The 25723-nt window shown below is 42.4% G+C and overlaps 3 protein-coding genes across 4 annotated transcripts in view; 1 reads left to right on the top strand and 2 right to left on the bottom strand.

Moving 5' to 3' along the window:
• LOC310683928 (olfactory receptor 5AP2-like) overlaps positions 1-25723 on the top strand; it is a gene marked incomplete at its 3' end in the record, with an annotated part of 42155 nt that overhangs the window by 13096 nt on the left and 3336 nt on the right. The window lies entirely within an intron of this gene.
• Positions 2519-3454, bottom strand: LOC310679212 (olfactory receptor 5V1-like; the record flags this gene model as incomplete). The annotated part of the gene is made up of 1 exon (XM_083444090.1): positions 2519-3454. One exon carries the CDS (start codon positions 3452-3454, stop codon positions 2519-2521), a length of 936 nt encoding a protein of 311 aa, XP_083300216.1.
• On the bottom strand, positions 8681-25723 carry LOC310679264 (olfactory receptor 5V1-like; the record flags this gene model as incomplete). Of its 2 annotated transcripts, none has more annotated exons than XM_083444195.1 (2): positions 25705-25723; positions 8681-9646 (listed from the first exon to the last, which is right to left on the bottom strand). In XM_083444195.1, the coding sequence occupies exon 2, from the start codon at positions 9611-9613 to the stop codon at positions 8681-8683; it is 933 nt and encodes a 310-aa protein (XP_083300321.1). In that variant the 5' UTR covers positions 9614-9646; positions 25705-25723. The 2 variants fall into 2 exon arrangements, with proteins under 2 accessions (XP_083300321.1, XP_083300320.1); XM_083444194.1 differs by lacking the exon at positions 25705-25723 and adding an exon at positions 11178-11206.

The raw sequence follows: 25723 nt of genomic DNA, 5'->3' as shown, positions 1-25723 counted from the left end.
TTAAATCAATGGAATGGGTTTTAATACAGAGTTGAAAACGGTATGGATTTAAAAATTAAGTCATTACAACAATTTGTATTGTGAAGATGCTATGGTTTTTCTACTGCAAAACCGAAAACTACAGTATAAAGTCGCTTTTTACTGATAAGGGATTTCAGATTGTGACATGGAAATTTGCCCATCACCCACTGATATCATGAGTTCTGATGTCTGATCTTCAGCTCATTGAATGAATACAGTATGCCTATCACTAAAAAATAGCACCACCTACCTAAAATGTTTGACTGCCTAAGTCTGCCAGTACAATAAAGCATCTACTTGCCTTCCTTGCTTTCCTTGTAGACTTGAGCACCACAGTAAGAGAGGGCAATGTGAAGAATTTATATCTCATCAGGAGAATGATGTCAAGGCTCTTCTGAAGTAAAATTCAAAAAAACATTGCCTCTGACTTGAGTCAATGGGCAAAGTATTGTTTTTCCTTTGGCACTGTGGTTGGGGGAATGGTATCGAGACAAAGTGTCTATATTGGGAAAAAGCTCTCTGAGGAATCCGGCAGTCCCTGAGTTAAGTCTCAGTAGTGTGCAAATTCATTTGGCCAAAAGGTATTTTAAATGCAATGGCCCTGATCCATAGAAAATGGGTTGTGCCCACGTTCTGGTGAACTCAAGGGAATTTACTTTAACTTTGAAATCTCATTGCTTTCAATGGGACTCGCACAGCTACTTTTCTCAGGAGGACAAAGTCTCTTCAAAGCAATATCTGTTTTAATGTGTTTTTAATCTGAAGTCCACTCATGCCACATCTCCTTCCACCTTGTGCCCCCAGTAATCCCTCAATCTGCTGTAGAGGGTTGGGAGAAAACCTGGAGCTGGGAGCAGGAGGAGTGCATGGCAGAAGAGAGGGGGGAAGGTCCCATTGTGCAGGTGGACCTCGTTCCCCTGCTCACGGGCCACTTTGCGCTACACTGATTCCACCCACTATGTTTCTTCAACTGCGATCACAAAACCAATGGTATACATCCCTCCAAATGGATTTAAAACTTAGGTAGTGGGTTTTAACTCAACTAAATGGATCTAAAAATTTGATGATGGCAACAATATATTGTGAATATGCTAAAAAGATTTTTTTTACTGCAAAACCTAAACCTACAATATGCATTTCCATTTTACAGATTGTGAAAAGGAAACTTGCAAAAGATCACCTACTGAGATCATGACTTCTGATCTCTGATTGTTAGTTTGTGGAATTAATACAATAAGTGTATGAGGAAGAAATAGCACAGAAGTTTTATAATATTAGACTACCTACCAACAAATGGATGTCATTTGCCTTTCTTGCTTTCCAAGTAATCTGTAGCACACATTATCAAGCAAGACGATTAAAAAAAATATGTGGAGTCAAGAGAAATGCTGGCATTGTTTTCTGAAGTAAAGTTTAAAAAGCACTACATCTGCCATGAGAGGAAATGGCACCAAGAGAAAGTGGCTACATTTGGACAAGGGGCTCAAAGGAATCCTGCAATTGCTGACTTGAAGACTCAGATGTGCAAAAGATCTTTTGGCCAAAAGGAATACAATGGTCTTGATCATGGGCGTAGCCAGGATTTTTGTTTTGGGTGAGGCAAGCCTTTTGTTGGGGGTAGAAACTCAGATAGCTATGTACTTTTTATTGATTTCTATTGATTTGGGGGGGAGCAGCTGCCCTTCCATGTCCCTCCCTGCCCATGTTCCTGATTGAGAGAGAGAAAATGTTAGTCCCATGTTCTGGTGAATTCAAGCAGACTTTATTTAAGCATTAAAATCTCATTGATTTCTATGAGGATCAAGGACAGCAAATTTCCTCAGGACCAAACCTGGTTTAAAAGGTTCTTTTATAAACTGCATCTTGTATTCCTGTTATCTTCCATTTGAGAGGCCACCCAGAAGAATCTAGAAATAGTGGTGCACGCTGTTAACTATCCAGCTATTAGAAAGTCACAAATAGGGGGAAAGAAGATGGTACATCAAATAGCTTGCCAGGATTGATCTTCCTGTTATCAAAACACAGACAGAACCAGCAGTAGTCAGGAAAATCAATATCAACTTCAACATGCCAATGCCTTCAGTATGAGTAGATGAGGCCTGAAAAGCCCTCCCACTGCAAAAGGGTGACTGCCCCAAAAACTCTAACCTGCATTCTTGCAATTTTTGCCTTTAAACCTTCTCAGATCCCCAAACAGCGTACGGTGTCCAAACTGCATATGGAATTTACTCAAATCTAATGCACCATCAAATCTAATGCGCACCTTAATTTTCGCAATATAATTTGGCCCAAAAGAAGTGCGCATTAGATTTCCGTAAATACGTTACTTCATAACAGGTCATTAAATGATAGTCACCCAGTACAGGCTCATAGGGAGGGAGGAAGGAAGGAAGGAAGGAAGGAAGGAAGGAAGGAATATTGTAGTGACTTTTAGCTCAGACGTACAATGTATTTGAAGGACAATATTCAAGGACAGGGATGATTGAACCCAATAACTTCATGAAAAACTTTTGAAGTGAAATGCTTTGACCAAGGCCCTCTTAACATCCTTATTCCTCAGACTGTAGATCATAGGGTTTAGCATAGGAGTAACAATCCCATACAACATGGAAACAATTCTGTCCTGTTTGGGCGAATAGCTGGAGGTGGGGCGAACATAGGTGGCAATGGTGGTCCCATAAAACAGGAAAACCACAGTCAGGTGGGAACCACAGGTAGAAAAGGCTTTGCGCCTTCCCTCAGCAGACTGCATGCGCAAGATAGTAGAGATTATATAGACATAAGAGATCAGAGTGACCAGGAATGCACCACTTCCTAAAATGCCAGCCACAAGCAGGAGAACCAGTTCAGGGAGGTAGGTAGAGGAGCAAGAGGCAGCCATTAGTGGTGGAATATCACAGTAATATTGGTTAACTTTATAGGGCTCACAGAAGGATAATGTAAAGGTCAATGAGGTATGAATTATGGGATTGATGAAGCCAGTTAGCCAGGTCACAGCAGCCAGCTGAACACACAGCCTTTTTGTCATGATGTTTGTGTAGTGCAAGGGACTGCAGATAGCCACATAACGGTCATACGCCATCACTGAGAGTAATAAAATTTCAGTGCCCACAGCATCAATCAGAAAGAAGAGTTGTAATACACAGCCGACAAATGATATTGACTTGTCCTCTGACAAGAAGACCTGGAGCATCTTAGGCACAGTGACAGTTGGACAAAGGACATCCAGGAAAGACAGGTTGCTGATGAAGAAGTACATGGGAGTCTGGAGGTGAACATCCGTCGCTATTGCCATGAGGATTGAGCCATTCCCTGCCAGAGTAATCAAGTAAATCAGCAGAATTGCTACAAAGAGGAAGATTCGCACTTCTGGGAGATCAGACAGCTCTGTGAAGTAAAAATCTCTTATTTTTGTGATATTGGTTTTCTCCATTGCCACTCAAATTGCATATCTAAAGTATGGAGAAAACAAAGCAGATTTGTTAAAAGAGCAAGAGCAGGGATCATTCAGTTTGTAACCTAAGGGTAGTTCTGTTTTTAATAAGAGAGCCAGTCAGGAAGCAGGGTGCCAACGCCCCAAGTCAAGGGGATCGTAGGCACCTCAGACCCCTTGGCATCAGTTTTAAGGGGGCCAGGCTCCCTCAATGTTCAGACATTTATTATCTTTCTTAAAACTACAACTATTGTGTTGCAATGTCCACCCACAGAGTTCTATTCACTCCTTTCCACAGTGAGACAGCATTTCATGGCATGCTGAGTTTGATAGTTTCCCTCCACCTAAAACTTCCCACCTAAAAATGTTGTCCTCTTCTGCAAATGTCAGGGTTTCCTACATTAGATGATACGTTTTCCTGGTATGGGTGGTACCTTTTTGGCTACATAAAGACAACATGAATTTGCTATTAAAATATATTAATCAAGTCAATGTCAATTTGTTGCAAATGTTAAACTTTATAAAACCAGATACAAATTATTTCAGCTTTTTCATCAGCTATTTTCAACTGACAAAATAAGATTTCTCAAAATCTTATTCTATTTTTCATTAGAAAATTTCATTAATTTTTCCTTCAATTACATGTTGAAAGAAGAAGATATCAGATTCGTATTAAAAAATCCTAAAATCAATAAAATATGTATAGTGGCATCTAACAACATCACCCTCCAAAATTACACTTTCTCTTAATACCAGAGTTTTTTGGGGGGGTTAGAGAATTATCTGCCAAATCTGCCACTGTTTGATAAAAATAAATGGATTGAAAATATACATAATGATAACAGTGTATTGCAGAGATACAATAATTGTTATAAAGCAGTAACTAAACCTACATTATACATTCCCACAACTGAATTTTAAATCAATGGAATGGGTTTTAATACATATTTTAAAACGAAATAGATTTAAAAATTAAGTCATCACAACAAGGTATATTGTGAGGATGATATGGTATTTCTACTGCAAAACCGAAAGCTACAGTACAGTGCTTCCTCAGGTTACAGGTACTTTAGGTTATAGACTCCGCTTACTCAGAAATAGTACCTCGGGTTAAGAACTTTGATTCTGGATGAGAACAGGAATTGCAAGGTGACAGCGCAGCAGAAGCAGGAGGCCCCATTAGCTAAAGTACTGCTTCAGGTTAAGAACAGTTTCAGGTTAAGAACGGACCTCCAGAATGAATTAAGTTCTTAACCTGAGGTACCACTGTATAAAGTCCCTTCTTACTGATAAGGGATTCAAGATTGTGACATGGAAATTTGCCCATCACCCACTGATATCATGAGTTCTGATGTCTGATCTTCAGCTCATTGAATGAATACAGTATGCCTATCACTAAAAAATAGCACTACCTACCTAAAATGTTTGACTGCCTAAGTCTGCCAGTACAATAAAGCATCTACTTGCCTTCCTTGCTTTCCTTGTAGACTTGAGCACCACAGTAAGAGAGGACAATGTGAAGAATTTATGTCTCATCAGAAGAATGATGCCATGCCTCTTCTGAAGTAAAATTAAATAAATATTGCCTCTGACTTGAGTCAAAGGGGCAAAGTATTGTTTTTCCTTTGGCACGGTGGTTGGGGGAATGGTATTGAGACAAAGTGTCTATATTGGGACAAAGCTCTCTGAGGAATCCGGCAGTCCCTGAGTTGAAGTCTCAGAAGTGCGCAAATTCATTCTGCCAAAAGGTATTTTAAATGCAATGGCCCTGATCCATAGAAAATGGGTTGTGCCCAAGTTCTGGTGAACTCAAGGAAACTTACTTTAACCTTGAAGTCTCTTTGCTTTCAAAGGGACTCACACAGCTACTTTTCTCAGGAGAACAAAGTCTCTTCAAAGCAATTATTTGTTTTAATTTATTTTTAATCTTTTGTTGGAAGCCACACAGAGTGGAAACCCAGCTAGATGGGCGGGGTATAAATCCATTATTGGTTATTATTATTATTATTATTATTATTATTATTATTTGCTTTTTTCATGATGTTTGTGTAGCATGATGTACTGCAGATAGCAACATACTGGTCATATGCCATCACTGCTAGCAATAAAATGTGGGTGCCCACCACATCAATCAGAAATAAGAGTTCTAGCATGCAACCAACAAATGATATTGCCTTGTCCTCTGACAAGAAGACCTGGTGCATCTTTGGCACAGTGACAGTTGGACAAAGGACATCTAAATAAGATTAATTACTGAGGAAGAGTTACATGGGGGTCTGGAGGTGAACATCTGTCCCTTTGGCCAAGAGAATTGCCCCATTCCCTACCAGAGTAATCAAGTAAAGGTAAAGGTAAAGGTACCCCTGCCCGTATGGGCCAGTCTTGACAGACTCTAGGGTTGTGCGCCCATCTCACTCAAGAGGCCGGGGGCCAGCGCTGTCCGGAGACACTTTCCAGGTCACGTGGCCAGCGTGACATCGCTGCTCTGGCGAGCCAGAGCCGCACACGGAATGCCGTTTACCTTCCCGCCAGTAAGCGGTCTCTATTTATCTACTTGCACCCGGGAGTGCTTTCGAACTGCTAGGTTGGCAGACGCTGGGACCGAACAAGGGGAGCGCACCCCGCCGCGGGGATTCGAACCACCAACCTTTCGATCGGCAAGCCCTAGGCACTGAGGCTTTTACCCACAGCGCCACCCATGTCCCTAAGTAATCAAGTAGGTCAGCAGAATTGCCACTAAGAGGGAGATTTTCACTTCAGAAGATCAGGCAGCTCGGTGAGGTAAAAATCTTTTGCTTCTGTGATATCGTCTTTCTCCATCTTCCTGCCAATTAGGTCAACTGGGATATCTAAAATACAGTGGAAACAGAGTAAATTTGTTTAAAGCTTAACTACTTAACAATATATTATTGATTACCTATCTGACTTTTATTTAGATTGAGTTTGATTCATTTGTGTCTCCACACACCCCTCATCCACACATGGCTACCAGCTTGGCCAGAGGGGACTGGCAATTGAGTGAGATCGTTCATATGTATTTCTCAGTGTGCAATAAGCTAGAATTAATATACCAAAGCTCTACCATGAGCCACTGAGAAAAGGAAATGCCATCTTATCAACAATCTTATTTTGAAATGTGAAATACAAAATTTAGGCCATACAGTGGTACCTCGGGTTAAGAACTTAATTCATTCTGGAGGTCCATTCTTAACCTGAAACTGTTCTTAACCTGAGACACCACTTTAGCTAATGGGGCCTCCCGCTGCTGCCGCCATACGATTTCTGTTCCCATCCTGAAGCAAAGTTCTTAACCCAAGGTACCATTTCTGGGTTAGCGGAGTCTGTAACCTGAAGCGTCTGTAACCCGAGGTACCACTGTATTAGGCATCAAACAAAAACCTGACCTTTGACTGATGAACAGTCTGTGTCCTTCCCCTCTTCTTAAAGCTTTTCCCCCTACATACGCCGTGGGCTCTTGTGTGTGGATACTACCATTATGGCTACATGAAGACTCAGAGAATGAATTTGCTCTTAGTATATACAGTATTACTAGGAGGAGGAGGAATTCCTCAGTACTTTGAATCATTATTGGATTTAATTTATGTTTCAATTGGAATCATTATTAGTGGAATGGAATAAAAAGTGATGGAGGGGTGTAACACATATATTATGAATTGAATCAGTGTCAGTTTGCTGCAAATACAACTTTATAAACCTTCAGATGCAAATTCTTTTTTCAGCTTTTTAATCAGAAATTTCCATCAGGCATTTCCAAGTTTTATAATGAGATAGTTCAGAATAGTAGTCCAGGTTTCATTGCAAGATACATGTGGAAAGAAGGAGATGGCTGTTTCTTGCTAAAACCAGTAAAACTGAGAATATTTGCATTTGACAGATATGAACATTGCCCTCCAAAATTAAAGATTCTATTAATTTTTATGGTAAGACAGTTATTTGCCAAAGCTGACATACTTTAATAAAACTAAATAGATTTAAAACATGCATAATGACAACAACATATTGCAAAGATACTTGGTGGGATTCAATTAAGTTGTTGTGTGCAGAGAATGAAGTCCACTCATGACACATCTCCTGCCACCTTGTGCACCCAGTAATCCCTCAGTCTGCTGTAGAGGGTTGGGAGGCCACCCTTCGTGATCTGGATCTGGGCCAGGGGGAGATTGGAGATGTGGAGGCCTTTAGCCTTAAAGGGACTTTGGAGCATGTCCTGGAACATTTTTTGGACTACAGTTTTGAATATGGAGCACGGACAGACTTGTTGAGAAGGAACAAAGGAATTGTCAAGATGGAAACCCTTCGGGACCTACTCTTCGGCACTAAAGGAAGGAAACCGAGAACAAGTTCAGCAGAAGATAATGGAAAGTGCAAGTATAATTTTGAAGAAGATCTGCAGATGGGACAGGGAGAAGAGTTAAGAGCCTCGGATAGAAGATCACCAGGTTGATGGACTATATGGAACTGATAGAAAGGACTGACAGAATCCGAGACCAGGGAGAAGAGACAGTGGAGGAAGATTGGAAAAAAATTAAAAATCTATTTAGAGAAATACTGTAAAATTAAGGAATGTTAGGAAATGGTGGAATGAAATTACATGACTTTAGTAGAAATATGATAAGGATTTAAGTATAAATAAATTTTAAGATTTTGATGGTAAGATAAGGTTAAAATAAACTAAGACAACCAAATGATAGAAAGCAGTGAAAGACGGAAAGGATTTGCTGATTTAATTAATAACTGGAATACAAAAATGGGAGGTGTGAGGAGGTCGAGGAAATAAGTTAATGAAAGATAAGGATAAAGATTGGAGGTGTTTTTAATTGTTTGTGTGTTTTTTGTGTTTTGGTGTATTTGATGTATTGTGCTTTTGTTTTTGTTTTTTTATTATGTAATTCTGTATTTTCCTTTTTTTTCTTCTTTTCTCTTTTTTTTTTTTCTCTTTTCCTTTTTGTGTAACTCCTAAACGTTTAATAAATATTATTTTAAAAAAAGAAGTGCGCATTAGATTTCAGTAAATATGTTACTTCATAACAGGTCATTAAATGATAGTCTCCCAGTACAGGCTCAAAGGAAGGAAGGAAGGAAGGAAGGAAGGAAGGAAGGAAGGAAGGAAGGAAGGAAGGAATGCTGAGTGACTTTCAGCTTAGAAGTACAGTGTATTTGAAGGACAGTATTCAAGGACAGGGATAATTGAACCCATTAATTTCATTAAAATCTTTTCAGGCGAAATGCTTTGACCAAGGCCCTCTTAACATCCTTATTCCTCAGACTGTAGATCATAGGGTTTAGCATAGGAGTAACAATCCCATACAACATGGAAACAATTCTGTCCTGTTTGGGCGAATAGCTGGAGGTGGGGCGAACATAGGTAGCAATGGTGGTCCCATAAAACAGGAAAACCACAGTCAGGTGGGAACCACAGGTAGAAAAGGCTTTGCGCCTTCCCTCAGCAGAGCGCATGCGCAGGATAGTAGAGATGATATAGACATAAGAGATCAGAGTGACCAGGAAAGCACCACCTCCTAAAATGCCAGCCACAAGCAGGAGAACCAGTTCAGGGAGGTACGTAGAGGAGCAAGAGGCAGCCATTACTGGTGGGATATCACAGTAATATTGGTGAATTTTATAGGGCTCACAGAAGGACAATGTAAAGGTCAATGAGGTATGTATCATGGAATTAATGAAGCCGGTTAGCCAGGTCCCTGCAGTCAGTTGAACACACAGCCTTTTCGTCATGATGTTTGTGTAGTGCAAGGGACTGCAGATAGCCACGTAGCGGTCATACGCCATCACTGAGAGCAAGAAGATTTCGGTGCCCACAGCATAAATCAGAAAGAAGAGTTGTAATACACAGCCAACAAATGATATTGTCTTGTCCTCTGACATAAAGACCTGGAGCATCTTTGGCACTGTTACTGTGGGGCAAAGGACATCCAGGAAAGACAGGCTGCTGATGAAGAAGTACATGGGGGTCTGGAGGTGACTATCTGTTGCTATTGCTGTGAGAATTGCCCCATTTCCTGCCAGAGTGATCAAGTAGGTCAGCAGAATTGCTACAAAGAGGGCGATTCGCACCTCTGGGAGATCAGAGAGTTCAGTCAAGTAAAAGTCTTTTGCTGCTGTGGTGTTGTCTTTCTGCATTGTCCTCCTAATCAAACTGGTCAGCTAGAATGTCTAAAATACGAAGAAAACAAAGCAAAAATTTTATAAGTACAAATGTTGGTTGAAGGACAATATACAATTGTTTAAGCATCTGACTTTTAATCATAGATGGCCTGATCCTGTTTGTTTCTGATGAATATCTCTCCCGCACATGTGGTCAAAACCTGTATATAGATTCCTTTGGTCAATAGAAAAAGCTTTGAAACCATTTTGAGATTAAGAATAAAGAAAACCTCATAAAATATAAAATTGAACACAAAATGGAAGAGCATGAGAGACAGCACTCTAATCTCTTTTCAAAACTATTCAGGTCTTAACCACAATATTACTGTCAGAAGTTACCATGGAAAGAGTCATTTTCTTGTACCTCCTAGGAGAGGAAGGCAGGCATAGTGGCCAATGCCAAAGCATTGCTGGAATTCCCCTGGCAAGGTGGAGGAGAGTGTCTTTCTCCCAGTTTCCCTCTCCTTTCCCAGTTTTTTTAAAGGAATTTTGATTAATTGACTGACGGAAAGGATTGGATTGGATTGGCTTTCTATCCAGCCTCTCCTCCAAGAAGCTCAAGGTGACATACACAGCTTTTCTTCTCCCCATCTTCTCTTCACAATCCTGTGAGGTAGATTAGGTTAAGAGACAGTGACTGGCCCAACACCACCCAACCAGTGGTGGAGCTTCATGCTCTGGCACCAGGGAGCGGAGAGCAGGCAGGGACGGGGCTGGCGCACATCCCGGGGGCATGGCACGTGCCCTGGGGGCGTGGCACGCCACCTGCAGGGGCATGGCGTGTGTCCTGGGGGCGGTGCGCTCCCCCCCCCCACTCCTCTTCCTCCGCCAGTGCACCCAACGAGCTTCCTGGCTGAGTGGTGGATTGAATCCTGGTTGCCCAGCACTCTGATCACCCCACCATATGATGCATGCCAACATCAGGGCTGTGTACCCTCCCCCACCCCTGCTACATTCTAGGGGCTTGTCAAGGGAATGAGAGGGCTCTGGATCCAATGGTTGCAAAACCTCCCCTTACCATCCCCAGCACAACCCTGGAACATTGGAGGCAAGGCAAAAAGCAGCAACAACAGATCTTAACACTGATGCAGCAGGAAAAGCTCCCTCATCAGATCTCCGTCTCCTATGGCGGACCTCTGTCTTCACCCATGGAAAGGAAGATCTGCAGAATCTTATGGCTTCAGGACAGGCACCCCAAAGACCACAGGATTGCAGTCGTAATCAAAATGCCCCACCCCTCAAATTTTTACTGCATATACTGCAATGCACACATTGCATTAATCTTGGATTAAATAATCCTGTTCAAAATATGAAGGAGTACCAGAATGATGGATGGTAGTTAAACAGTAAAGCCTAGGAAACATTATATGTACATGTTAAAAGAAGGAAATTAAAAACTTATCAAAGCAAGAAAATGTGCTTACTGGCATATAACAACATTATTCTCCAAGTTTATATTATCACTTAATAACAGGCATTTGTATGGCAAGACATTTATCTGCCAAACAGTTTAATAAGAGTAAATGGATTTTAAACTTACCTAATGACAATATATTGCAAAGATGCTATGATTTTCCCCCAAAACAATCACTAAACCTAAGGTATACATTTCCACATAGAAACTCAACTAAGATTATGACTTCCGATCTCTTATATTTAGTTCACTGAATGAATATATTATGCCCATAACTGAAAAACAGCACTATAGACCTAAAGTATTTTGACTGCCTAAGATTGAAGACCCAGTAAACTGCATCCACGAGCCATCCTTGCTTTCCTTGTGAACTGTAGAACCACAGCAACAAACAAAAAAGTGAAGAATTTATGTGGAGTCAAGAAAAATGTTGTCACACAGCAATCTGAAGTAATGCCTAAGAAGCATTGCCTCTGTCATGAGTCAGAAGGACAACATCTTCCTCCCACCCCGCCTTTGCCGCAGAGGTGGAGTGGGGGGGGATGGCATAAACTCTATCTTGGGACATAGCTCTTGGAGGAATCCTGCAGTTGCTGACTTGAAATCTCAGTTGTGCAAAAGCTCATTGGGCCAAATCCTGTTTGCCAACACACAAGAAAGAAAACTTGAGAAAAACATTACCACGGGTAAACAGATTATATTGATTAAATATACCAAAGTAAAGGATCTACAAACCAACCTAGTTCAATCAGACTAAGCAATTCAAATACACCCAGCTGGGCAGGTGAATTGTAATATATGGGGGGGGGATTCTATCCTTCCCAGCTCCTGGTCATATTCAAGAGTCACTTGCTGCGGCCATACAGAAATGTTTGGAAAGAATCCTCCCTCTCTGCTGCAAACATCTTGATGTTCAGACATAGTTCAGACTATGCCAGTAGGACCCCGACCCCCCCCCCCCGAAGGACATCCCAAGGTATAACCTGTGAAAGATGACTGAAGAGTGCCCTCAACCCAATAATGTCTTAGATATTAAAGCAAGCATGCCTTAATTCCTCTCACCTGCCCATACCAAATGCCACAGGAGGTGATCAGCTCCCACTTGTTCATTTCCAGCGAAACACACAAGAGGTCAAACAGAGAGCTCTTTGCAGATCCTCCAAGAACAGGTTCTGACCTAAAAGATGAACCCCATCACCCTTAAATAACTTCCATGCGATTATCAGGGACTGGGAAGAGGAGGAGGATGTCGGCATGCAGAGGGTCGCAAGGACATCTGGCCAGCCCCAGCTGCATCATCTCCTTCCAGCCGTCCCACTGCGAAGACCCATCAGCCTCTGGTCCGACATAAATCAGCGACCCAGGCGTCAAAGCCAGGGCACACTATATCAGCAGAGCGAACTGCGCACACAGAATAGGTGTGAGGCTTGTGGAAGCATACTACAACTATGGATTTATTTATTTGTTTGTTTATTTATTTATTTATTTTTAACATAATTTTTATTGAATTTTCCATATTTCATTTCATTTCATAATACATATCCAGAGCTTACATTATTACTCAAAAAGAGCAGAACCTCCTTCCCTCCCTCTTTCCTGACTTTCCTATACCTTTAACATATTTATCACATTTACATAATCACTTCTTTACCTTATATAATCATTTAAAAATCACACTCTCATTTGTAAATTAGCTCTTTCTTTCCTCATTACCAAATGTTTCATGCTACAAACGTCTTCAGGTGTTTACAGTTTTCTTTCAAATAATATATAAATTTGCTCCAATCCTTTTGAAATCTCTCATCGGGTCGGTTCCTGATTTTCCCCGTCAACTTCGCCAACTCCACAAATTCTACCATTTTTATCTGCCAGTCATCTAGGGTGGGGAGTTCTTGCTGTTTCCATCTCTGGGCCAGGAGGATTCTTGCTGCCGTTGTGGCATACATCAGTAAGTTTACATCTTTTTTGTGGATTTCCTCATCAATTAATCCTAATAAGAATACTTCTGGTTTTTTATTGAAATTATACTTCAATACCTTTTTTAATTCATTATAGAATGAATTAAAGAAGGTTTTAACTTTAGGGCAAGTCCACCACATACGTAGGAAGTTTCCTTCCTTCTCCCTACATTTCCAACATGATTTATCCTGACCTCTATACATTTTGGGAAGTTTACTTGGTGTGATGTACCAACGATACATCACCTTCATTAGATTTTCTTTAAGTGCCACACACGCTGTGAATTTGATTGTTTTATTCCACATTACCTCCCACCTCTCAAAATCGATGTTATGCGCCAGATCCCGTGCCCATCTTGCAAGTTGACCGTATTCTTCTATCTTTTCCATTGCTTCAATTGCACTGTTTGTTGGTTGTTCCAGCGTCAACACTATGTCATCTGCAAAGGCTTTATATTTATACTCTTTGGAGCCAATTTCAATACCCTTTATTCCTTTTGTTTCATCCATTTTTTTCAGCAAAACATCTAAAGTTGTTATGAATAATAGTGGTGATAATGGACACCCCTGCCTCGTCCCCTTCATTATCTCAATTCTTTCCGTAAGAGTATTATTAATTACACGTCTATCATATTGTTCAGAATAGATAGATTTAATTCCATTTATAAATTTGTTCCCATATCCATGATTTCTAAATTCCTTTTCATGAAGTGCCAAGACACATTATCGAATGCCCTCTCAGCGTCCAGGAACATTAACACCGCTTGTTTATCCCTTCTGGCATCCAAGAGTTCAATTATGTCAAAGATGTTTCTAACATTATCTTTCAGTTGACAGCCAGGCACAAAGCTGGTTTGATTTTTCCCAATTCTCTCTCCTAATATTTGTTTATATCTGTCAGGTAACTGCCATTGGCTCAGGGGCGAGAGGGGAAAAGGCGGATGGATTACAGAGAGCCCCCAAAGATCGTGGGAAGCAGCACTTCCTCAGCGGAGGAGATGCAGGGCTCGGAGGATGCAAGGCAGTGCCAGGACACCTTGCCTGAGCAAAGCGAAGAGGAGGGAGGTCCCCCGTTACCCAATGCTTCCTTGCGCAGTAGGCTTTCGCGCAGAGAGGGGAGGCGCAGACTGGAGGTCAAGAAACTACTCTGCTGGAGAAGATTTAAGGACCGCCCACTCTCAGATTCTCCCAGTGAATGAGCAAGACATGGAATAGAGGCGCTCTGCACTGTAAAGGTTTTTTTTTTTCCCCACTAATAACAAAGCTTTAGAACAGACTAGTGAGGCATATGGCCTGATTGCTCTCGAGCAACCACCCGATACCTTTAACAATATCGATTAGCTAAAATACTAGCAAATAATTTATAGTCGGCCACGACTGGACCTAATGGTCAGGGGTCCCTTTACCTTTAATTTATAGTCATTGTTTAGGAGAGATATTGGCCTATAATTTTTAACTTGATTCGGATCTGTGTCTGGTTTAGGAAGCAAGATGATATGAGCTTCTCTCCAGGTCTCCGGAACTTCATTCCCTTCATACTATTCATCACTTCCACTAAAGGTGCAGACAATTGTTCCGATCATTTCTTATAATATTTGGCTATCAGGCCATCTGGGCCTGGTGCCTTACCAATTGCTGCTTGTTATATTGCCATTTTTATTTCTTCTGTTGTTATATTTGTGTTGAGTTGAGTTTTTTCCTCATTTGATATTTCCTTCAGTCTATTCTATTCCAAATATTCCTCAACTTTCCCTTCATCTTCTTTTTCTTTTTTGAATAGTTGTTTATAGTGCCTCTGAAAGCTTTTTCTAATTTCATCTGGATTTTCGATTTAATCATAAATCAGGACAAAGAAACATGTCGTCTCTCTCTTTGTCTTCACAGAGAGACGGAGAAAAGCAAAAGCTATAAACACAACGGAAGTTCCCAGCAGCCTGTGCTGGTATGTAAACAGACATGTGACACGCAACAGTTCCATGTCTGCTCCTTAAGGCAGAATGGAAATCTCAACAGAGGAATGGTGGAGAGCGCCTCCCTATCCTGACCCTTCTAGGGAGGAGGAGGAAGAAGACATTATATTTTTACAACAGGGATTTGAGGGAGGTCACAGCTCAGAGGCAGATGAGGGGGAAAGCTGGGAAATAATGGGAGAGCCAGAGCAGCAGCTGGCTGACACGTTGTCATTAGAAAACATTCCAGAACCCGGCAAGCCTTAAAAGTAGGAGAGCAAAGAGCTCAAAGACAAAGGGCACTTAGCAGCACCCGTGATGATGATGATGATAAATAAGGAATGGGAGAAACGGAAAGTGGAGACTCACTCAGGACAATGCCTTTATCCAAAAGGCTAGGTTCTATAGCCTCCCAGTGTAAAATTTGAAATAAAAAAGGTCTGTAAGAAACTCTTCCTTGTCTTTATACTTTCCTGGACAACCAACCGGGAGCTGCTGACAGCATCCTGACAGCTATCTTCATTTGCCTCCTACCCAGAAGCCTCCTGGGATGGTGGTCTCCACCACTCCTCCTCATCTGGCCAGTCCCTGACAGTCAACTATGCTCTGGCAGGGGTGCCAACTTGAATAAAATATTGTGGGGGGGCAGGTAAGACCCATCCTACAAAATTGATCAAATGACACAGTACACACACACCATTTGAATGGGAATGCCCATCAACTTTGTGGGGGTCTGGCCCCCTCAAATATTTTATTATGGGAGCCAAAGCCCCCATTGCCCCTAGGCTCTTGACTCTTATGTGCTCTGGTAACTTTTAGGCTAGATTACTGCAATGAGTTATATATGAGGCTGCCTCTGAAGACAGTTCTGAAACTTCAGCTCATGCAGTGTTCAGTGGCCAGAGGCCAGGTTGCTCGCCTGGACAATATGGTTTGAGCATATAACACCAATCCTGTCCTGATTGCACTGGCTGCTAATGGACTCAAATCAAAGTGCTGGTTTTGACCTATACAGCCTTAAATGGCTCAGGACTGTAATACCTCAAGGACTGCCTCTCCCCATATGAACCAAACTGGACCTGAGATCATCATCTGAGGTCCTTCTTTGTGTGCCTCCTCCACAAGATGTCTGGAGGGTGGCAACTCAGAATGGGCCTTTTCTGTGGTGGCTCCCATTTGTGGAATACCCTCCCCAAAGAGGCTCACCTGAGCTCTCACTACATATTGTTAGGTGCCAGGTGAAAACATTCCTCTTCTCCCAAACCTTTGGCTAATTAGACAATTAAGCCTATTAAACTGTGAGAGGTATTGTTTAGTATGTTATTGTGCTATGTATTTTTGTATTTTTATACTGTAAACCACCATGTGATTCACAGATGAAGGGAAGTATAGAAATTTAATTAATAAATAATAAATAAATGCATTCGGTTAAGCCTGCCCAGCCCCACTCCCTTTTATTTTTAAGGGGAAAGGGTTCTATGAACCATTCCACTAGACATTCTATTGCTAGCCTACTAGCAGTGGCATTGCAAGGGAAAACCCAAGCCCTTTGCCCTTTGTGTTGGGCATTGCATCTCCTATGCCTTTGCCTCCCTCTTTTAAAATTTTTCTGTGTACCTGTTATTACATTCTATTCTATTCTATTCTATTCTATTCTATTCTATTCTATTCTATTCTATTCTATTATTACTATATACATTGCTTACAGGGCAGCTGGGCACATTGCAAAGTGCCTTACAATTGAGCCACTCATCATCTTAATTTGCCCAGAAGCATATATACATCTAAATTAGCATAAGCAAAACTTATGTCCTGTGATAATCTCTAATCAAAAATGGAACATGCTTTTTTGTGGGGGATTTTAAAAAGCAGTTTTGGTCCAATTAAACAGCAGGCGACCACACACCCCAGCCATCCTGACTGGTCAGCCAGGGGGCGTGACATGGCAGGGAGTCCCAATGAGGCGGGCAGCATCCCTCCACCCACAGCCAGGTCACCGGGAGGCCCACAGGTCCTCCCATAATGCTGCCCCCCAGGGAATGGGAGCAGACTTTTTGAAACTTGCATAGGTGGCTTCTTTACCCATGCAAATATCCCACATGATACCAGGGGCAACATCAGCCTGCTGGAGGGGAGTTTACATACATACATGGTGGTTTTGCAAATCTGTTCACCCATGTTGGGCTTTGGTATTCAAAGAATTGAGTTTAATATACAAAGCGGGCTTGCAAACTTCCCCTCAGCTTACTTTACTTGGAATAAAGGACATGTCTACTCCACCAATTGTTCATAAAGTACTTTTAACATTCCTCCTTGTGGCAGCATGTATGGAAATAGCCCTGCGATGGCACACTACCTTAGGCTTGAACTTTGAAGCACAGTACTCCAGAGCATGGACAAGAAGCCCTGGCTGAGAAGACATAACAGATTCATGTGACCAAAGGGAATTCTAACCTCCATCAGTTCTATAAAGTGTGGCAACCATTTTTGGATTACATGCATCAAGAAGATTGTGCTTAGAAACCTCTAGAGAACTCATGGCAATATGTGGGTGGGGGTGGGGAATTGGAGTGAACTATAAGAATTTGATTTGATATTTTTTAAGAAAAGTGATTGATGTGTTGGGAGTTGAATTGTTTTCTTTGTGATGTGAAAAAGGAAAATTATTTTTAAAAAAAAAAAAAATCATGCATAGAGGGACCATCCTGGTGAGAATATGAACTAGCCCATTTTATCTGGTATGATTAGCTTACAGGGACAGAACCATGCTGTGGGAAAGTAGGGGGCAGATCTGAGAAAAATAAGGAGGGGGGATCGTGGGTCATTTTTGTCATGAGGCACAGGCATGCCAAGGTGTGATGTCCAAACCAGCATTCGTTCCAGAAAACCTGCATCTGCCTTTCTCTAATTTAAAGTAACGTCTTTGAAACAGAGTTGAATTTTAACAAGGCACTGAGGAGCCAATTTGCCAGAACTTTCAGACTTCTTGCATAAGTTACACAACGGCAGGCTGGCAAGCGATAACTTTTTAATCATGCCCTCGAGGGCTTATTAGTATAGCTGGGAGTTGACATGGTTGCCGGAGATATGAGTCAATTACCTTAAACTGATCACCTCAAATCCAGAGGCAGAAGCACTCAAAGGGGAAAACCCCTGGAGTTTTCATTTTTGTTTTCTTGCCAGAGTTGGGACCATTAGGCTGAAGCAGTGCACACAATCTCCATGGTGCATGTCTTCGTTCCCAAGAAAGGAGCAAGAATTGCCTACAGAAAATTCCCTAGGAGAGATTGGTAAGGGGAAGAAAAACTACTTGTATGATCTCCAACTCCGAGACTACACAGAACATTAATCATGCACTTCTATCTTCTATTATATTATACATGACAGAGTAAATCACCTCTGAGTATGAGTACCATTCTTGTTAGCCACACGCCCCCATCTTCCCAGTCTGGGCCTGCCATCTGTCCTATCCCCTGCTGACCCCACAGGGAAAAAACACAGAACATAGAGTTTAAACTGAGAGTTGCTTATAGAAAGCAGCTATATGCAAATCAAAGCATGGTGTATTTGCTAGAACACAGCAGAAGTTATGGGAAAGGGACATTAATTCATCCTGCTCTAAACTGAAACTTCAGCCATGAGTTCCTCAGACTCAGAGCAAAGCCCACTCCAATGGCAAACATTTCCCCATTCCTGTAGGAAAGGCATTCTCCATCCACAGGAAATTTGAATTGCAGCAAGGCCACCCTACCATTACACAGACTAAGGTAGGCCATATTCACACCATATATTTAAAACAGTATGATATCACTTTAAAGAGTCATAATAATAATAATAATAATAATAATAATAATAATAATAATAATTTATTATTTATCCCCCAGCCACTCTGGGCGGTTTCCAACAGAATATTAAAATACAATAGTCTATTAAACATTAAAAGCTTCCCTAAACAGGGCTGCCTTCAGGTGTCTTCTAAAAGTCAGGTACAGTCATACCTTGAGTTGAATGTGCTTCAGGCTGAGCGCTTTTGGGTTGCGCTCTGTGGCAACTCGGAAGTAACGGAGTGCGTTACTTCTGGGTTTCGACCACTCGCGCATGCGCAGACACTCAAAATGCCGTCACACGCATGTGCAGAGGTAGCGAAACATGACCCGCGCACACGCAGACACACCAGCACGTCTTACGTTCCATTCAAGATGCAAACGGGGCTCCAGAACGCATCCCGTTCGCATCCTGAGGTACCACTGTAGTTGTTTTTCTCTTTGACATCTGGTGGGAGGGCGTGCCACTACCGAGAAGGCCCTTTGCCTGGTTCCCTGTAGCTTGGCTTCTCGCAGTGAGGAAACTGCCAGAAGGCCCTCAGCACTGGATCTCAGTGTTCAGGCAGAAAGATGGGAGTGGAGACGCTCCTTCAGGTATACTGGATCGAGACCATTTGGGGCTTTAAAGGTCAGCACCAACGCTTTTAATTGTGCATGGAAATGCACTGGGAGCCAATGTAGGGCTTTCAAGACCGGTGTTATGTGGTCTCGGCGGCCGCTCCCAGTCACCAGTCTAGCTGCCGCATTTTGGATTAGTTGTAGTTTCCAGGTCACCTTCAAAGGTAGCCCCACATAGAGCACATTGCAGTAGTCCAAGCAAGACTACTTGGCTTCCCCCAAATAATCCTGGGAACTGTAGTTTGTTATGGGTGCTGAGAGATGCTAGGAGAGCCCTATTCCCCTCAAAGAGCTACAATTTCCAGAGCTACCTGTGAAGAGGGATTGATAAACCACACTGGGAATTGTAGCTTGGGGGGGGGGTCTCCTGATAAGGCTCAACAAGCATAACAAACGACAGCTCCCAAAATTATTTAAGGAAAGCCTTGATTTCATAGTGCATTAAATGTATGATGTGAATGTGGCTGTAGTCACCTCAGATCACTGATATTTGGCAGGGGGAAGGAGTTGTGGCAAAGTGTTGGAGGGTGAAGCTTGTGTGTCTGCCCTGCCTTGAGCAAGCCTGCTGCCCTCCAGTAAACAGAAAATGCATTCCCATTGCCAGGTTGGCCCATCCAGTTTCACTGCCTGAAAAAAAGATCTCATGAGAGCTCTACGAGATCCCACGAGCAGGGGCGGAGGAAGGGGGGTGCGGTGGGTGCAGGCCGCCCTGGGTGTCACCACTGAGGGGGGGTGTGACAAAATGCTGGGCATCACTCAACGCAGGGCCTGCAGTGCGCCCAAGCCATGCGGCAGCTTCAGCACACACAAGCGCCGCACTGCCCAAACGGTCTGCCCGCTGCCTCCCCCCCCCCCAGCTGTAGGGCAGCTGAGTGGGAGGAGGCAGGCAGACTCCGGAGGCCTCACGGTGTTCCCCGCCCCTATGGATGGCTCGCCCCGCCCCTGGGCGCCCCGCCCCAGGTGCCCAAGCAGCTTCCTCCACCACTGCCCACGAGATCTCGACGGAAGCTGCATCCACCACAGCCACACAACCCCAGCAGTGACAGGGGTGGGTCTATGAAGGCACAGCTTCTTGGGATTCCAGACCCTCCAAGTGTCCCTATTATCCAGGGGCAATCCCGGATTTACAGAATCCATCCTGGTTTCTGATTTGAATGTCCTACTTTTCCTTAGAATGTCCCTATTTTCATCAGAGAAATGTTGGAGTGTATGGAGTTAAGCGACTCCTGAGCCAAGGAGATAAGTAACTATACAACCTTTAGAAGACACCTGAAGGCAGCCCAGTATAGGGATGTTTCTTCATATATAATGTTTTATTGTGGTTTTTTTATATGTTGGAAGCCACCCAGAGTGGCTGGGGCAACCCAGTCAGATTGGTGGGGTATAAATATATTATTATTATTATTATTATTATTATTATTATTATTATTATTTCGTTTTTAGCACCATTGGAGGTATCTTCATGTTTTATAGGCCCATGCTTTAAGCCAAGGTTGGCCATAGTAGTGGACTGTGGCCTTCTTGATGTTGTTGGGACTCCCAACTCCCATCAACCTCAGCCAGCATGGCCAATGGTTAGGGATTGATGGGAGCTTGTAGCCCAGCAACATTTGGAGGGCCAGAAGTACCCCACCCCTGGCTTAGACTCCTTTGGAGTTGCCTGACTCAAGTTCCTAAGGCTCTATGCTATTTCTCAAGTCTCCATCATTATACAGTGGTACATAGGGTTACAGACGCTTCAGGTTACATACGCTTCAGGTTACAGACTCCGCTAACCCAGAAATAGTACCTCAGGTTAAGAACTTTGCTTCAGGATGAGAACAGAAATCATGCGGCGGCGGCAGGAGGCCCCATTAGCTAAAGTGGTACCTCAGATTAAGAACAGTTTCAGGTTAAGAACGGACCTGCAGAACGAATTAAGTTCTTAACCTGAGGTACCGCTGTACAAGGTGCTTTACAGTGCAACATAAGCAACAGAGACATATCCCTGACCCAAATTTTGTTAGAAGGGAAAGGAGAGGAGGAGTGGAGTGCCTGGAGGAAAGAGGGTCAAAAATAATAGGAGACAAATATGTGTAAATGCAGCTGCACCTATTTAGCTCAGGTAAATAGTGAAACTGAAAGGGCATCACAGAACAAAAAGGCTTTGAAGAAAGAAGCTTGGAGGAACAACTATTGTATATCACTAGCTTAGAGTTCAGAAACAATAGCTTGAATCTCCTATATTGTGAATAACATTGCACAGATGGCCTATAGATGGATCTTTGGTGACATCTAGCGGCTAGTTTAAAAAATGTATTCATTCAGTCTTTTCAAACCGAAGGAATGGGAAGTTTTTCAATTCTAGGCCCGTTTAGATTTTAAAGACTCAAGTACTAGGTAAAGAAACTATGTGGAGGTTATACACGACAGTATTCTGCTTCTCTATCCATTACTAATAAAGGATGCAATACCCCACATTACTGTTGAGGAGTGCTGACAATCCACATGCTGCTGTGCTTGCCACTCAACCATACCCTAGTCATGAGTTAGGCTTCCTTTTGCCTTCAGACTTTTTGTTAAGTATCTTTCCGTTAGAGCAACCCCTCAAATTGATAATCCCATCATCCCACACACACAACTGATGCAATAATTTTAGATTAGATGGCACAGCTTCTGTTGGTTTCTGGCTCTTCATTAGCTGAACTTCCAATGGTTATGCATTTTTCAGGGCCATATCTCCATATGCAAAAGGTGGAGATGCATAGAAAGTTGGTGGTGCATGCAGATTGCTGCACGTCATTAACTGGAGCTATTACTGATGCTGCCCATTCGCACTGTGGCTACATACTACCAGTGGCGTAGCATGGGTTGTCAGCACCCGGGGCAAGGCAAGTAATTTGCACACCCCCCCCCCCCGCTGCACTGTCCCTCCCCCAGATAGTCCCTCGCTCTCTCTCCGCACCGCACCGCACGCCTGGCACACACACACCCCTTCCACAGTGGGCGGCGACCCAGCGGCTCGGATCGGATTCGCACAGCCAGCACTGCAGTGAGAGAGAGTGAGTGAGCCAGGTATGGGCAGAGAGCTGCGAGTGCGAGCGACCCCCCCCCCAGATGTTGCGCCCGGTGCGGCCAGCCCCCCCTGCACCCCCCACGCTACGCCACTGCATACTACCATTATCAGCTTATGAAAAAAGGTTTGCATCTTTGACAAGTCACCACTTTTTAACATCAAATTTTATTTTTTTTAATTGTTTGTTTGTTTGTTTGTTTGTTTGTTATACTTCTCTACTGCCCTTCAACATAAGATCTCAGGGTGGCTCCCAAGATAAAATACAAGGTAAAAACGTTATTGGCTGAGAACCAAGTTTTGAAATTAAAAAAACCAGACTCATCAGAATGGTATGCAGAACAAGCTGGTGCCTCTGTGGTGTATCTTCCAATTGCAGGTTGCATGAAATAGTGTTCCAGGTTCTGCAACAACATAATCTTCGAGATCTTTTAATGTCAATTGTCCCTTTTAATTGACCTCTGCTGCTCCTACTTGGGTTGTTTTGGTTTCCAGACTCAACTTCTGTTTATCCATAAACTGGGGGGCAGGGAGAACCTGGTATAAGACAGAGATCATCTCAATAATAAGGCTTTTAATGCAAGATAAATTATGCATTGCACATCATTTTGAATTGGTCGTATTAAACAAACAAACCAGATACTTGTGGATGAAACTGGCAAAAGATGTCAAAAGTATTTGAAATATTAATTAGTGAGTTATTGATTTGAAACATAAGAGCTGATTTGAGAAGCTGGAGAAAATGAGAGCTGTACTGGACAGTTGGTGCAAGATTGGCTTTTGGAGTGTCTTGAAATAGCAGAAATGGACAAGTTGACAGATTTGGTTTATAAGACAAATGGTATCCTCTGTAATACAAAATTTGCTGAGAGGTGGTCATGTTTTATAAATCATTGCAGTACAAATATGAGAGGCATAAGGCATGAAATAAATTTATTTTTGTAAATAATGTTTGATGTAAGCGTGAACTGCATGGCTTAGAAATAAGGGGGAAGCTTTTTAAAGTTCGCTTAAGTTTTCCTCTTTCCCTCAAACTTCTCTCTCTGTTTCATATCAATGTATTATATTGGTTTTCAAAAGTGTACAACAAGGAGTAAAGAATAACAAAGTAGCTAATGCAGGCCTCTCATTGTTTTCCCTGTTGAATAAAGTACATAAAGGAGGTACACAAGCAGTGGGCAGGTTAGCAAATAAGTCTCTCCAAAAGCAAGCATACAGAGCAGGTGGCTTTTGAGCACCAGAAGGAGTTAGTGTCTGCAAGGAAGGGAAACGAAAGAGTTTCAACTGCATCAGGTTTGGCATTGCCTTTGGCCAGCCGTAAATTATGAGTAAGCTTTATATGAGTAATGTGTTATACATAAGGCTGCCTCTGAAGACGGTTCGGAAACATCAGCTAGTGCAGAATTCAGTGGCCAGGTTGCTCACTGGTGTAGCACCCTGCTTGTGGTTAACGCTTAGCTGGAATGAAATATTCAACGCAGCAATAGAGAAATTAAAATAATAATTTATTTGTCAGACAAATGAATGATAGGCACGGTGGTATATGGTTACCAAAGCTCTGCCCACTCCAGCCCTGATGGCCAGCACTTATATTTCCTCAGCCCAGCCCCCTTGCTCCTCCTTTGGCTGCCTCTGTCCAATCAGCCTGGTTGAAATTCCTATTGGCTGTTTGCTAGAACCAATAATAAAAGATACACCCATTTCCTATTACCTTTTATGGGAGACAAAGAGCTATATTTCCTTCTATCCATAAATGGCAGACAAGTAGCCATATATCTTACATTTGCCTCTACAAGGCACCTTAATTACCAGATCACCTTTTGCCCCTGCTGCCCCTTCAAAACAAATGGCTAAAACAGATGGCTCATGGTATTAAATTCTTCATTTTACAGCCCCCTTTCCCAGCCAGCTGCTTTTCCCATTAGCTCTTTGCCCTTTAACCTTAGGAAAATATGGCTAGAGTCTGATGGGAGGCACATGGTATTATTTTCTGTTAAACAATAAATCTTACTATTTACCAACTCTTAATTAGTGTTTTTGCAGCTTGATTGTATTCTGTAATATGTAGGGTCAGTATAACCTTTGCTCCCAGCCTGTAATTCCCTTTTACAACTTTGAGAAACTTGTCTCCTGCTACTGCTATAAATCGGGGGGTGGGGGGCTTGTTCAGGAGAGCACGAAGATAAACAACTGCCAAAGTACTTAGCCAGCTGGTTTCTGCCTGGCATGAAACATACAAACATTTGCAAATATATCTTTAAGCTCATTATAAAATACAGGACTTGATCAGATGCCTCAACCTTGATTCATACAGATTAAGGCATATTCTATATTTCTTGCAAATCCTCCCACCCATTTTACTTGTTGATGGGAAAGATGTGAAAAAAAATGGGACTGATGCAATCACATCTAGCTTGATCCTGACTTCAGTACATCAGTAGAGCTCTGGTGAGGATGTCTCAAAAGACCATCAAGTCCCAAAGAACCTGAGGCAATGTAGAAATACTCCTGCACTAGCTGATTCCAAGCCCTTTGAAAGCTGCCTTTGCAGTTTCCAACCTGGAAATATTGCAAGGTAATTTAAAACAGAAGCGTTACTTGGAAAACTGGACTCTTAACTGTTAGCCAAGAGAGGCTGTGTACCCATTTACTCTGCATCCAGTGTGTGTTCCCACCACTGGTTGGGGAAGCAGTATGCACAGGACATTAGCCACGACTCATATCTATCCTGTGCCTGCACTTTGATGCATTTTCCCCTAAACCAGCTTTGGTCCAAATTGAGAAAAAGAATGACCTAGCTGCATTTTAAGCTCGTAGTGTATACATAACCTAAGACTAACCCTGTGCACGCTTCCTTGGGAACAACGCCCTGCCCAAAAACATAGTGAGTGTAAGTATGCATAGAACCAGGCTTTTTTCCCTGCTGGAACTCTCCGGAACTCAGTTCCGGCACCTCTCAGGTGGGCACCATTGCCATTATAAGAAAACAAGGGAGGTGTTCATGATGAGTTCCAGCACCTCCTTTTCTAGAAAAATAGCACTGCTGTGAACTATTTTATTAAAAGACAGCAGAGCCCACACGCTTTGCAGCTTAGTCAGTCGTCTTCACTTAATTAGTGAAATGTTTTTATTTTTAAAATGATGGAGAACAGAATAGAAAACCGTGGCCTGCTTAAATGAAATAGAAATCAGCATTGTTATTCTTCATCCTGGCAATGCTCTCCTGAATAGTACCATTAGGAACTGAAATACCTCAATGTTTTCATTCTTC

Source organism: Podarcis tiliguerta, assembly GCF_965153285.1.
Source record: "Podarcis tiliguerta genome assembly, chromosome: 1".
Lineage (NCBI taxonomy): Eukaryota > Metazoa > Chordata > Lepidosauria > Squamata > Lacertidae > Podarcis > Podarcis tiliguerta.
The sequence above is the reverse complement of the archived record's forward strand: the minus strand, read 5'-3'. Positions and strand labels throughout refer to the sequence as shown.